At 38.6% G+C, this 16,260-nt stretch overlaps 1 protein-coding gene across 1 annotated transcript in view; it reads left to right on the forward strand.

Annotated features, from left to right (window-relative positions):
* dipk2ab (divergent protein kinase domain 2Ab) overlaps positions 1-15,260 on the forward strand; it is a 48,914-nt gene extending 33,654 nt beyond the window's left edge. The window contains exons 3-4 of the mRNA XM_057322703.1: positions 6,217-6,520; positions 13,605-15,260. Coding sequence (XP_057178686.1) covers positions 6,217-6,520; positions 13,605-13,936 — 636 coding nt within the window. The 3' untranslated portion in view covers positions 13,937-15,260. The remainder of the gene's footprint in view (positions 1-6,216; positions 6,521-13,604) is intronic.
* Positions 15,261-16,260: the final 1,000 nt, after the last annotated feature.

A 16,260-nucleotide genomic window follows, 5' to 3' on the forward strand; every position in this document is an offset into this window, starting at 1 on the left:
AAAATATGGCCAGGATGAACTTCTACACATGCTGTGTGAAACAGCTTGAGGGTCCTGTAGGTCTTTCTATTGTAAAGGCCCCTCTTTCCCTTATTAACAGAGCCAAGACATCAACAAAGCCCAGCATTAAAGCTTTTGGCTTGCTGTTTTTCTTTTCAAATCTCTCTCTTTGAGGTTAAGAGTACCCCCAACACACACACACACACACACACACACAATGGATTTTTGCCCGTTCCTCTTGAAATCTGCCTGAACGAACCCACGCAGGATGTGTGCTGGGAGTGAGCAGCGCTGTGAGACCAGGCTCCTCTCTCCCGATTGACCCTGTCCGTCTGTAGGGTATCGACCGCCCCTAGTCACAGACTGCACGCTCACTGCTGCTCCAGCTCATGCTCATTACTAATATTAGACTAGGCTAGTATTGTTATTATTGGAAACTGCGTGTGATGGTGCTTTGGAACAAATTGGATTTGTAGAAATAGTTGGCAGCGTTTAGCACTGATTAGAGGGGAGCGTGTGTTATGTTTACTGCCTGCATTTGTTGGCAACATTTTTCTACTGCATAAAAGCTGTGGTTTATCTACGCGCTTTACCTGATGAAAGAAGTCACTGCAACACTGGTTGTGCCTGCGTGCGTGTTTGTTTGGCAGTTGTCGGGTCCGGGACGAATTCCCTCCCAGTCCGTATCTGCAGATTGATTGTCTTCGCAATGTTGCATGAAGTCAAACACACCCGATATTAACGGACATCGCGATGATTTTAAAGTCGATTATCGATAAAAAAAAATTACGCATCGCCCAGTCCTACTACATACACTGCAGGTCCCGTTACAAGGAATTCACTGTGTTGTTTGTACAGTAGCCGTAAACGGACAAACTGCTCTACAGAGGACGTTTCGTAATTACGATATCTCATTCGGGAAAGAAGTGAATATGTGACAACATCTCAGCCCCGTGTCAGCCACCGTAGTACTTCGAAAGGGAGAGGGGGATGCAGTGAGCCGTTGGTTGCAATTCGTAACCTCAACGCTTTTAATAGTAGTATTGCTAGCTGTGTACTATTACAACGATTGAACGTTTCTTTGATTACTTCTTTTCTGCTAAGTCACACCAGGCTACTATGTTTGTCGTGAAATCTTATTGGTCAAATTTTTCACTTGACATAACTTCACATTTAAACATTAAACAAATTTAGTTTGGTGCTAAAAACTTGATATGGTGTAGCTTGGTGGTTCAATGGAATAATGAAAGAGATTATAGATTATAAGTAATGAATATTTAAGATACTGAAAAGTTGAAACGAGGGTTTAGAACCGTTTTATGAAGTGGCTAAAGCCAAAGATTCGTACAATGCGTACGATTATTACTTAACTATCACTGGTGCATAAGCAGATCGAAAAAATAGCTATGAATTGTCATGAGATTGTGTTGAGGAACACACCTAGAATACACTATGTAATACACTGATCTGTGCATAATGTGTATTTTTGCAAAATATTTTTCTGCATTCAGAAAATTTGCATACTTGTGTACACTCTACATACTGCACAAATAGTGTTAGTAGTCTGCTATTCTCCTCTTGTTTTGTTCACCCTTTCTAAGGCTGTAAAGAAAGAACTGGGAGCCATTTTTCTACGTGTCCTTGTACTGATTGTATGTTTTTAAATAATATGTGTATAGTGAAATATTAATGAGATCCTCCATTAAACTTTAATCAGATTCTGAGGCAGATTAAACTAGACTATTAGATTTCTCCAACGGTGAAATAAAAGGGAATCGGATTGCAGTTTTATGCCTTTTCCCGTGCGCGGTGCGGTCTGTCAATATCAATGAAGCTTGTGTGAGCCATTTGAGCAGCTCGGAGAAATAACACGGGTAACATTATTGCAGAATATCAGCAGTGCGGTCCCATCAAAAACAAGACGAAGGTTCGTACGTTTCATATATAAAACATTAAAACAGAGTGGTTCTCCGGTTGAATAAAGCACACCGTGTGCCCCGCACAGTAAATGCGCTTGGTTTTCCTTTTATTTTGCGTTAATTTGTACTTTTTCATATCTAATTGCCTTTGCTCTTCCACACAGCAGTAGATGAAATGGAAAGAAGCCATGATGAGACATACCAATACAAAGCCCTGAAGGACCAACCCAGATACTGGGGTACAGCTGCTTTACTTACCTCATTTGTGTGTCTGAAGAGGCTGGCTGAGAAAGTCACAACTGCCAGATGCCTCCCTCAAATCCACCATTTTTGTGCCCAGATGTGACTCGGACAACTAAAGCACCGCATTCAATAATCTGCTGATTTATATTCGATTGATGTCGTATTTTTGTCTCTTGAAGTATCCCTCCTGCGCAGGTTCGTGCTGCTAATTGTCATAAATAGTGCAAAACACAGTCATGTCCTACTCGATTTTCGTTTCTGAAACTTAATTCGCTGCAGAATTGTTCCTAATTGTGGTTTGTATGTAAACACAGCAAATTAAATTGGGCAGTATCAGTAGTCTGTTTTGCTTGCACATCGGGTTTACTTTAGTTTCAGTTTTGCGCTTTGTTGTCAAGAAAGTTTTGCCTCATGTTGTCATGTGTAGCAAAAAATGCATTGAAGTCATGGGATCGACTGCTAATATCCAAATTTTTCACAAATTTCTGAAAGTCAGGTTGCCAGCAAGCGCATCATTTTCACAGAACATTTTTTGTTTACAAATATCAAATATTTAGCAAATATTTATGAAATTTAAATAAAAAATCATGTCTTTATTTATTTCATATATTCATATAAATATATATATTCACATTTTTTTCCACACTTGACATGACTTAAATGTGCTTAAGTTTCATAAAAAAATGCAGTTTTTGACAGAAATGCAATACAATATACAAAACTATGTTTTCACAGGTGTATAAAGACCTTATGTAATGAACTGTTATGTTTGTATGACCTTAGAATGAGCTATTTCTATATTCATATAGAGCGGCCGACATACATGGAATTCGCCGTGTTGCGCCTCCGTGTTTTATACAGTAGCCCTAAATGGACAAACAGCTCTACCCTGCAGTACGTAGTCCGGATGTCCCCGACTTTACAAAGGGGGAGAAAAACGTCTACTAACACTCTGTCTACACTAGTGAGTTTTCATTTTTAAATGGGCTTCGTCCACACTAGCGTTTTCAAGCGTTTCCCAAACGCTGCCCATCCACACTGAAACATCTGAAAACGCTTACATCCATGTACTGCGCGCGCATGAGTAAAACCTAAAACACGGCAGCATGTGACATTTCTGTCAGGTGATTATTTACTTTATGCCTCATGTCGCGACAATGTGGGGCGAAGACACAGTTTTTTTAAATAGACAGACAATGAAGTAACTCAGAGATGTTGCTGTGGGTGACACAAGACTATAAAGCTGCAAAAGCGAAACTTAACTCGCGCTCCGCTGCCAAGCAATAGCTGTGAGTAATTAAATATTCCATCTCCTAAAATGCAATCTAAAGTATGCGCGAACTGACATTTATGCTTAGGATTTTCAAATGTATCCACTTTTGAGTGCGTTTTCGAAAAGCTTCGTTTTCGTTGACAAAACCGCTGTCTCCGTGTGGACGAAAGGCCAAAACGGACAGAAAAAGATGCATTTTCAAACTAAAATGCATTAGTGTGGATAGGGTCTAACTTACTACTAACTGCTATCTGGCTGTCAGATCAAAACCCTTAAACTGCATTGCTATTTACCATTAGCTAGCTCTGCCCTCAAACGTGCTATGCAATGCATGACATTCTTAGCTTTATCAGACAATCTTTCTCTCCAACGTCTCTGCTGGAAAGCCTTCATATCGTTGGTGCTAGCGTATCTCCACTAAAAGCCTTTGCCATAGGTCCTAACGCGTCTCCGCTGGCAAGTCTTTATAATATTAACGTGGGTCCTAGCTCCTGCCTGATTTTTAACCTTCTTGTAAACTTAAAATCCACAGACCCTTTACTTTTATATAATAAATACAGTCTACAGTCTTTCTAATGCCCGCATGCTCTCTTCCCTCCTTCAACATGAGCAGACACGCCCCTTACAGCTGATTGACCACAAGTTTGTTTTGTTATCTTTTTGTTCTGTGGCACCACCGTCGTGTTTCGAATGGTAGGTGTAAGACTGAGAGAGGGGGAAAACTGAGAGCTGGAAAGTAGGGCTGTGCGATTTGGGGAAAATATCTAATTGCGATATTTTTGACAGACATTGCGATTGCGATTTGATTTGCGATTTTAACTTTTCTAATTCAAGCTTCAATTCAATATTGTTGTGTAGAGCACAGTATGGGTATAGTTACCCTGAAAGAAAACAACAAAAATAAAAACATTTAATTGTTTCCATTAAAACCATTACAAAATAATTTTTGTAGTGTGCTTTGGGCATTATTCAAATAGGGCGTACTGTTGTTCAATTGGTTCCCAACTTCCAGATTACATCACACCAATAGAATCCAAATACCAGTGTACACTATTATAGTTTCCATTAAAACAAATACAACTCCCATTGTAACCCTTAAATCCATAACATTTTCTATTGTGTTAGTGAATTATTAAAATAGTTCATAGTTTACATAGGCTGATTTATTATTTTTAGTATAGGCTGATTTATTATAAGTATGTGGGATTTTTTAAAACAAGTAAAAAATGTGCTGAATGTTTAATTTCATCCAAGTGAAATTAGCAAAACAGTTAGATAGAATTTACATTTGTTTGAAACGCAGAGCTAGGCGTGAGTTTACACAGGGTGCGCGCGTGCGTCAAGCCTCGTCCATATTGCCAGATGCCCGAGCCGGACTCAAGTACTATAAACGTCATTACGAAACAGGCTGTGTGTGCGCGTCAAGTTTAAATGGCTCGTCCGCGAGACGCACAACGCGGGGAAGAGTCGCGCGAGTATGACAGGCTGTGTGTGCGGTCTTCTGAATTGGACGGTTCTTTAGTATTTATTTGCCTAATGATCGATCTGACTCTGCAGATGCCATAATAACACACACTCTCTCTCTCTTTTGCCTTGTGTTTGTTTGTTTTTTAATGACGGACATTTACGCAGTTGGCTGGGGCAGTGCTGATTAGGCATAACGGAGGTGCGCTCACTCAGTTGGTTAGCAAGAATGCCACTCAAAGCGGGCTTGGAACAGACGCGTTTCCTATTTTTCACATCACTTCCACATCGCAGCCTCTTGCGATTAGCAAATCGCAACGTCTCACATCGCGATTGCGATTCGATTTCGATTAATCGTTCAGCCCTACTGGAAAGCATTTATATCACGGGTGTTAGCATATCTCTAGCGTTTGCTTGCAATTCTCATACTCCGTGCTAATGGCCGCTAAAAATCCCAGACTGTGGCTTTAAATGATAAAAAAATTCTGTATACAGAATATGTGCATACTTGTGTACACTCTACATACTCATATTGTGTTGTTCACCCTTTCTAATACTGTAAAGAAAGGACTAGCTGTGGTTTGTTAAAAAACAGCAACAATTGTATTTTTGTCACAGACTCAGTTCAGGTCAGACTCGGAACATTTTTTTTTTTTGTGTAGATGCTGTACTCTTTCAGATGTGTAACAGCACTCCTATCATATAGACGGCTTCAAAGCAACAACATAAACAAATGTTACTGAGCATGCACGCTTTTGTGCGGTTCAAACTTAACTTCCGGTACACAAAGAATTGACTCCCTGCAGACTATATTTGATAACAAGCAAAAGAAATAACAAGTAAATGGCATTAGCTAGCATTATTTAATGTCTAGCCGGTATTATTTTGGGTTACCAGAAAAAAAACATTGCTTGGCTAAACTTAAATGCAACAAAGTTACACGACCCATTCAACAAATTGTTTATTTAAAAATATATATACAATAACATCTTATGAATTGTTTAATACAATTTTATACAATAAAATATGAATATAAAATAATATTCATATAAATGAAATAAAACATAAATAGTTATATTATTAGCCACTAGCCAGACCAATCAACAAACACAGAATGGAAGTTTACTTCGGGTCAGGCGTGTGCATCTGATAAAACCGTTTGTAACCGTTCAAACAAACTGTTTTATAAATGACAGAAATCCTTGTCAATGGTGTGGAAAGTGTTATAAATGACAGAAATTCTTGTCAATGGTGTGAAAAGTGTTGCAAAATATAAACTCATTCATCTTTGTTTTTTTTGTTTTTTTGGCTTCTCAGAGTTTCCCGTCCGATGAAGGCTGGCCTTTCGCAAAGTACCTGGGCGCTTGCGGGCGGATGGTGGCGGTGAACTATGTTGGTGAGGAGCTTTGGAGTTTCTTCAATGCACCGTGGGAGAAGAGAGTAGATCTGGCCAAGCAACTGATGGACATTGCCGAACAGCTCACTAACAATGACTTCGACTTTGCTCTCTACCTGCTCGACGTCAGCTTCGATAACTTTGCCGTGGGCCCGCGGGACGGGAAGGTCATCGTTGTGGATGCAGAGAACGTGGTGGTGGCCGACAAGAGGCTGATTAAACAGAGTAAGTCAATAAAAGAACTCCTTCCCCCATTTGAACTCATTTATGTTCAATGAGTAAGTAAATTTGGTTATCACATATGAATGTGTCTTAAAGTTAGTAAAAGCCCATAAATAAGTGAACACTTTACATAATCGCATCCATTGGTGCTGGAAACAGACTGAAATTGTTATCACATATGTCTCCTTTCCTCCCACACCCAATCATCGTTTCCTCAATCGCGAGTGCGACTTTATACAGTTTATTCAGATGTGTTTTTCTCTGTGACTAGAATCTTTAATATCAGATAGGACACTGTTCAGAGCTCAGGGTTTGTCCCTAAAAACGCAGATAGATTATGTGTCTTTGTGTAGGGGGTGACTGAGAGACCCCCACATGTGAGGACAAAATGACGCCAGTCTGTTCCCTCTTCAATGGCTATTTTTCACTGTGCCAAAAGCTTCACAGAAGAAGCTCTGTCATTGAATTTGGAGAGACCCTTTTAGGGGAGGGTGTCCCCTTTACCGTTAAACAGCTCCGGTGGGATGAAATGAAATGGGCTGAACTCGGCTTTTAAGGGATACTAAAGATGGGCTTTGTTTTTACAAGCAAGCTTAAGGACATTGTACTCCATTTCAGTTGAAAAGTTAGCATTACTTTAAGAATTCGACATAGAAACTATGCACAAGAAAGGTAGAAAAGCGCTTTTGTGATGAACAAATGATGGGACAAAGGTTAGTGGTCAATTAGACTGCACTTTCAGCAGTGTTTAAAGAGCACAAAGCAACATTGATCCGCAGGTCCGTAATGAAATTATCCGCAGTGCTTTGGAGAGCAGACGTCTTGGATATAGGATGTTTGTCTAACTCAGCCATGCAGCGAGAGCCATGGACTAGAATGAATTTAGATCTGCAGCGCCGTGCCGCTCCGCTCCACTGACTCTCACAATAACATGCGTCTCCTTGGCCTACTAAAGATGATCAAGTAGTTTCCTTCCACCCTTTCAATGGCTGAATGTCTTGTTTTCCCATAATACACCACAGACTAAAATGATGTATCGTACAGACTGGAAAAAAACAAATATATTTGTTGAAATTGTGGAGCTGTTACAGGACCTTATTTGAATAAGAATGTAGATATTTCATGTTTTATTATTAAAGTTTAAGGAATATTCCTTGGTAGTTAACTTAAGGGTACATTTACAGTAGGTACCAGAATGAGCCTGTCGCCGTCTCCGCGGCAGTACTTCTTTAATGTGTGTTGACTCTTGTTTACCGCTGAGTGGCAGATAATTCACAGATCTTCACTCAGCGCGAGTTGATGCATCAAACTCATTGCCTCACTCAGCAGACGCGCACGAGTTAAGACGTTTAGACGTAAAAGACAAAAGTTATCTACAATATCAAAGTTACAAGAACTTAAATCCACAGGCACTAATAATTATATTTAATACTAGTCATAAGTACATCATTTCATTTAACAAAGGTTCTGAGATCTCGTGTGTATTGCAATGCGTCGTTCATAAAAAATGGCAAAACCCAACTCTTAACATGATTTAGCTTTATTTCCTTTAAAACCGAATGTGCTCTATAATATCGTTGAATTATCAGCATATATCCCCCATATGGAATAAATACCACTGCAAACACAGCTGGGTTTCTCCGATGTTAACCCAGGATTAAGTTATAAACATTCATGTATACTAGGGATGTAACGATTCACCATGAGCCGGTTGAAAATCGGTTATAATGAGTGACGATTCAAATCGGTTGAGGTGTGAACTGAATCGCAATACATTTTTTGAACAGCAGGGGCCGCTATTTTCACTGCAAATCTAAACGTGGACATGCTGATATTTCTTACATGCAAAAAAATCCAAGAAAAGCTCAGACAGTATTAGTTTGTTTATATTAAAGAGACTTTTTCTATTATTAATTTGTTATAAAATTGCAGTTTAGTTTTGTTATTTGAAATAAAACATTATTTTATTATACAAAGAAACGTGAAGCATTTAAGAAATAATGCAAGGGAAGTTGTTCATTTCTAATTTGTTTCAACTCATTTTGTAAAAATAAATCGTGAATAAATCGCATCGTGAGATCAGAATCGTGACTTGCATCGCATCGTGAGCTGAGTGAATCGTTACATCCCTAATGTATAATGTACATTAGGGCTGGGCGATGTGTTTAAAAAAATTGATCGATTATCGACTTTAAAATCATCGCGATGTCCGATAACATCGGGTGAGTTTGACTTCATGCAACGTTGCGCAGACGATTAATCTGCGAATACGGACCGGGAGGGAATTCGTTGTGCCAAACAAACACGCGTGCGCACACGCACACACACAGGCGCGCACAAACTAGTGTTGCAGTGACTTCTTTCATCAGGTAAAGCGCGTAGATAAACCATAGCTTTTATGCAGTAGAAAATGTTGCAGGTGTCCTGAAATTTCATCCTACCCGTCAGATAATCCTACCAGGCACGCGCACATCAATGTTACGTCATTTTTTTGCGATATAAAATCATCCTACCTGTTTATTTTATACTGCTACGGGAATATGATTGTGTATTTTCGTTGTTAAATCATTCTATATATAGTACAATTTGATAGGGTGTTGCGCTGTAAATTGTTGTTAAAATGTTTCTTTTATGATGGTAGGATCTGACAGGGTATTTACGCTGTAAATTTATTTTATGTGTTTATTTTAAGATAGTAGGACTATCTGACAGGATATTTTGCATTGTAAAATCATCCTACCTGTTTATTTTGTCGATGTGGTTTAGATTATATTAACTTTTGCCCTGCGGTAGGAAAATCTGACAAGGGTAGGACAATTCGAACACCGGTACAGCCCCGCGAGCGTGAGGTTTTGCTTTGCCGATGCAGCTCGTCTTTCTCTTAGTCTATCTGTGCAGCGACCAGCAGAAAACAGCAGCACATTCAACTGACCGAACAAAACAGCGCTTCCAAAATTCTGTCACTGTTACTGACTGCCTGGGCATATGAACATTAAAGTTCACGCTAAAGCCTACATCACATGATAATGTTATAACTAGGGATGTAACGATTCACTCAGCTCACGATGCGATGCGAGTCACGATTCTGATCTCACGATGCGATTTATTCACGATTTACTCACGATTTATTTTTACAAAATGAGTTGAAACAAATTAGAAATGAACAACTTACTTCCCTTGCATTATTTCTTAAATGCTTCACGTTTCTTTGTATAATAATATAATGTTTTATTTCAAATAACAAAACTAAACTGCAATTTTATAACAAATTAATAATAGAAAAAGTCTCTTTAATATAAACAAACTAATACTGTCTGAGCTTTTCTTGGATTTTTTTGCATCTAAGAAATATCAGCATGTCCACGTTTAGATTTGCAGTGAAAATAGCGGCACCTGCTGTTCAAAAAATGTATTGCGATTCAGTTCACTCCTCAACCGATTTGAATCGTCACTCATTATAACCGATTTTCAACCGGCTCATGGTGAATCGTTACATCCCTAGTTATAACGCGTTCAGAGACGAGCCCCGTTCACGAATTGTATTGTCCTGACAGCGTGGTCTGTCAAAACATATCAAAACATTAAAAATGAAACTGTTGATCCAGTTTACCAAATGAAAGCATGTTGTGAAATATATGCATTAAACAGGATGTGATGAGATCTTTGGATAGCCACCGGAACCGCGGGTTACATAAACATTGAAGAAACATTGTTTCTTTCTTTCTTTATTTGACGCCTCATGCTTCTTATCATTCGTTTCAGAAACTACCTTTTTACCATTAGAATTTACCATTAAATTCCTTTTAATATTCAGCTCTTTGTTATTGCTCACACAACCTCCATCAACCCCCACCTCCTACTGCAGGAAGAAATCACCCTATAACACTTCAGCCAAAACTCAAGAGGTGTCTATTGAGAAGTTGCATATTTAAAAATAGATTGAAATGTAAACAGGGATTTTTACCTTAATAACTTTATAAAGTGCTGTATTGATAAAGAAGATATGAAAACATTTAATTGTTTGTCATTTAAACGAGAGGTCAGTACAGTGTTTTAATATGTAAAATGTAATATTAAAATAATTTAATGTTATGTAAATTAGGAGCATTACGATTATAAAAAGCATATTTTGGCAAAGATGTTTTGTTTATGTTTGGAGTTAAGTTTCTTATCAGTTTTACAGCGTCTTACGTTTATTTGTCACCCTGCAGGTAAGACATTAATTCTAAACTCTGCTCTTTCAAAAAGTGAGACATTCACACCTCTTCTAGTCCCCCGTCAACTGAGAAGTGGAATCTGTTTTTAAAAGCCTGTAGCCTACTGACATGGAGAGAATTAAAACATTTCAATGCTTGTCATTTAAACGCAGGTCAATACAGTATTTCGTCCCACTTTTATCTAATAACGATGAAACGGTCTATAAACTGCATATTTTGGCAAATATGATGTTTTTTCGTTCACGTCTTCACACGGGCCTCTGTTCTAGCTCATTAATCATTAATCATAATTTATTTTACATTTTCGCCTTGTGCAGTTTACTTTCTCCGGTTCGCGTTCATTTATAATTATAAAAATAGTGATATTGTGTCACATTCGCCCTCACGTATTGGCTGAAAGACAGTGTGTAGGCCTTCTGTTGTCGCTTTGTATCATTCATTTCTGGTTTAGCTGCTTGTAACAGGACTTACACCGCTGCGAGCGGGCCTCAAACGGCCAATTGGTCCACACCGGCGTAGAAGACGGACACGCTAACAAGGAGGCTACGCTCCGCTATGGTCTTAATAGGCATATTGAAGTAGTTGCTGCAAACTGCCCACTCCTGTGTGGTCAATGTGATCTGTATATGGTTTTCACTGACGCACAAATAGCATATTTTAGTGTAAAATGATCGCTCATGGTAATCTTTGTAAATGAGCTTAAAATCAAAAACAATTGTACACTTTGAAAACGAATATTACATTAAACGTTCTGCCCGTATTGGCTTTAAACGCGCTGTTGCGTGTTCAAAATGTTTACTGTTTTGTTTTACTTGGTGATATGTTAAATGAAGACTGTTTAATGTTATGTCATATTGAACTTCATTGCGTTTGCGCTGTGGTGGAAATGAGATTATCCTTAAATAAAGATACATTTATTATTATAAATGCTTACCCGTGAATAGGGACGTATTAAAACGGTTCAACAGTTTGCTCGTATAAGGACAGAAAAGACAGTGCATGTTTTTTTTTATTATAATAGTGTGTTCTTATAACTATCAGGCATATGCAGTCGCTTTAGACTGGCAGAAAAAAATTATCCTTATATGAACCTCTGTGATCATAACACGTTTGTTCTAATGATTTAATGATTACTTTACTATGTCCTGCATTTGGCTCAATTCTCCGCCTATATCACTTTTTTTTGTTATATTATAAATGTGAATAATTCTTGTTTGAATCTATAATGTGTTGCCTCCTGTCATGTAATAAACAATTTATCACTGTTTCACAGTACATGTGGTTAAGTACTGAAGGCGCAAACTCTCCCTTTGCGCCTCCTGGCGGAAATTTCACGAACTAGTTTCACATGTAAATGTTTTTTAACTGCCGCCCTTCCCCAACGGCGGCACTCAACGCGGTGGTAGAGAGCATTCTGGTTGACTACCTACTGTACATGTCAACAATATACTAACAATGGAAGTTTTGTGTGCAGATGATAACGTTATCAAAAGATCGGCTGGGGATGTTGGGGATGTCACTTTGTTCTTTTACATAGCGGTGAACTTTAAATGCTTATTACACATGCGCATGATGTCACCATTGTGACAGATTTAGTTTTTGTAGTTTACACGAAGACCAGTTCTTTTTTGAAACCAGTTTTCAACAGTTTGGGAGTTCATGCCCCCAAAATGCTGTTGTGGATATGAACGAAGTGTTACGTTTTTATGTGAAAAACAGCAAGAAGGGAATTGAATATCGCTTTATATTTGCAAATATTCTAAGTTGAAGACATATAAAGATATAAAAAAATATACATTTTTTGGGTGAACTAAACCATTGGGTTGTACTTGCATTAATTTGAGTTGGCTGCTCTCTGGTTATTTAATCCACTTGCGCAAAGATACAGATACACACGTACGCATTCCTTTAGTCTTTTGTAGATATTTGAAATGAGGCTTATGTAATGAATTTGAGAATTAGCACAACAATATTCACTCTGTTGCGAGTTTTCCATGGAATGGGTTTTGCTCGGTTAGTGGTAAAGCAGGTCTAATGTAACAGGCTTGTCACATGTTACTCGCTATAAACGGCTTTTGTGTTCACCTTGGTTCTGTCCACACGGGCAGATTGGTCTTTAGTTGTGATTGACTTTGTGCATGTGTCTGGGGCCAGGGGCAGAATGTGATGCTGGAAAAACTTAGATTGAGTGCATTAAGTTTCTCAAACGTGATTATGGGTTGGCATCTCCTGGGCTTTTTCACTCTGATCAATTCGATCATTAATGCGACTCTGAAGAGTTTCTCATCATAGAAAATGTTATTTATTTGCTCTGGTTGTCAGGTCTTTGAAAAATAACCGTGGAGATGAAGGTTGTATGTATCGTTGTTGTGTAAATAGAAAGAGGCCAATTTGTGTCGTCCTATTAGGGAACAAGCTGTAATCCAGAATTGGACACTTCATTTCCTCTGTGCTACTTTGAAGTAAAATATTGCTCTCTTGGTTCAATAACTGATATGTTCATTGTGATCAAACTGTATGAGTGTGTCCAAATATCACGATTTATTAAAAACTGAAAATTTGTTCACCCGAAATAAGGAAATCGTTCTACAGAAGACAAACTACAAAATTTTTATGTTTTTTTAGGTGGCACTATTTATCATACAATGACAGTTTAAAATGGACACATTGATGATTTTTAAAATGGGAATCAATTAAAAGTGGAAACACTTTTAAATTTTAAACTGTAACTTGAATTTTGATATTAAGCAATCAAATGGCTATGATTTTCACATTTTTAGGTGGGAAAATTTCAATAAGCAGTACAGTTTTTGGTATATTTGCTGCACGGCTGGTTTCTAACTCATGTCACTGTGATCTTGTGTTTGCAGATAAGCCGGAAAACTATGACGTCTGGTACGAGAGCAAGTTTGAGGAGTGTGACAAGGAAGCCTGTCTTTCCTTCTCTAAAGACATGTTGTGTTCACGGGTGACTGTGGACCATAACTATTATGCCATCTGCCAGAACCTGCTCTCACGATACGCTACATGGCGGGGCAGCTCCGGCGGACTCCTTCACGACCCCCCGGCGGACATTGCCAAAGACGGCCAGCTTGAAACTCTGTTGGAAGAGTGCGCCAACCCCAAAAAGCGGTACGGCCGCTTCCAGGCAGCTAAAGAACTGCGTGAATATCTAACCCAGCTAAGCGGCAGCGCTAGGTAATGACCGTCCATGACTGTCAGCGCTGAACATCCGCCCATCAATGTCTGATGACATCTTCAGGGTTCGGGGATCCCTGATGGACTTGGAGATAGTGTTTTGAAGGTCTTACATCGCAAAGCTTAATTGTTTTAGACTAATCGTCCATTACTACCATCAGTCATGTGTACATTTCGTTTCACTTACATGAATTGTTAAATTATTGAAGAGTCTTGGGTTCATTGTTTTTATTCCGTGGTTTATTTTGCAATAAAGGCAGCAGTTATGCTGTTATTGTTAACATCCTGTTTTCTGCTGGATGTCAACTGACAAGAGCGTGTTTTCTGCCTAATTGACTCACTTACATTCCAGTAAAAATGAGTTTGGCGTAATTTTGGAAATCTGTACATAATTGGAGCAGATTGGAGAGGAAATGAGTTGGAATTGCTTTGCATATACCAAAGAGTCTGCTTTTATGTAACTCAAACCTCTGAACTAAAGGGACAGAGATGTTCGTACAACTGAGCCTGTTCAACCCAACAGAATTCCCCTAGAGCGTCCACGCTCGTGGTGAAGGTTTGTGTTTGTATTAATCAAGCGAAATCCACGGAGGTCCACAATAGATCAAAATGATGCATCATTTTTAAATCACAGCCGGGCCCAGGTGTCTAATTGGCCATTAACTATAAATAATGTATCAAACTTGGAAAGGTGCATCCACATAGACCAAAATCAAACTTTCTGTCTTTAAAATCCATCGTAACGTTTCAATTTCACAGCTCTGCAATTGAATTAATGGAAATTTAATTAAATGTCTCTAACACTTAAGATCGTTTAACTTCGAGTCATCAGCCTGCTGTTTTTTTTCTCTTCCCTGGTTTGATTTTGCACTTGGTGGACCAATGAATTAGATCAGTATGCTAATGAGAGCGCGTAAGATAATGAAGTATCCGAGCGCTTGACTGACAGCATCACTCCATTGAGCCTGGAGTTTGAAAGCCAGCTAATCGCTTTCAACTTGATGTTGTTGCCAGAGCGAGTTAATAAAATGAATTAAGATTTTAATCTTTTTATTTCAATTTTTGGCCTGTCAGGCCCTGAATGGTCAAAGCAATAAGTGTTTATCAGCTGAAGATCCCCCGCTCTTGTTAATCTCCACCGGTGAACGGATACATGGCCTCTCTTTGGGCACGTGAGAGATTCTTAGGGTGCATTAATAACTGTCCGCTTTTGTACTGTAATTATATTTCAGTTGAGTATTATATCAGCTGTGTCTGATTTTACTGTGCCTTTCATTCAGAAGTTGTATTTACAACTTTTTAGTCGGTTTAAATATCAAATAAATGAATATATATCTATATAATACTCACAGTGTCTGTTTTGTTTTTGCTTCTGTTGCTTTGTTTAGTTAGTGTTAATGGTCAGTGACGTGAGATAATGGTTGGGTAATTGACATTAATGCGAATCAATAAAGGGCGTGCAGTAAAACCTGGAGAGAGCAAAACAACCATTCCCTGTCAAGTTTTTCGGCTGGAACACACTGCCCTGGAAGTGACGTGTTTTCTCACCTGAGACATAAAAGTCATGTAACGAACCTATATTGAATTAAGTTCTGTGTAGAGAAAAGTGTCCTTCAAAAAAGCTCCCTTAATATAGTAAGATTTGTATATGTTTTTTATATGTCTTGTGAAAAGTATCAAGAGTTTCACAAGACTTTGCATGGAATTCACACAAAAAAGTGATCACACGGTTTTTGCATTTTTGGTGCTTTTTTGGCAGTAAAAGTGTGTTTTTTTTCAGTGTGTGCTAGTTTAGAACCATCGTGGACTGTTATGATGTTAAATTCTGGCTAATTTGCAGCATAAACATGCAGAAATGAGTCCCGGTGCAGAAACTCAGACACCCTGACAGCTATTAAGATCAGCTTCATTACTGCGACACACGCTTCTCTTCCTTTGATGATCACCTTCATGAAAGTTTTTTGCATGTACAAGTACAACAATCTTCCATCGGCTAAAAGACTTGATCCCTTGGGCCAAACACATTTCAAAGCGTTCAGGAGAAACTGTGAGGAACACGTAAGCAGCTAAATAATGTGTTTCTGTGAAGACAAAAGAGGACATACTGTACTTTTCTCTGACTGTCAGTCTATAATTACGCCTCTGTTTTGACGAACGCAGTTGTTGTAGGTCTTCATCATAACACAGACACTTATGCACATTGTCTTCTTAAGGTGCTTTATGGAGCAGAATAATTCCAATATTGTGAGCTTACAGGGGAGCACTGCAGGAAATGTATCTGACTCCAGAGGCCTCTGCCATCCACATTTGTTGAAATAAACATGAACC

The sequence above is a fragment of the Triplophysa rosa genome, linkage group LG23 (assembly GCF_024868665.1).
Source record: "Triplophysa rosa linkage group LG23, Trosa_1v2, whole genome shotgun sequence".
NCBI classification, from domain to species: domain Eukaryota; kingdom Metazoa; phylum Chordata; class Actinopteri; order Cypriniformes; family Nemacheilidae; genus Triplophysa; species Triplophysa rosa.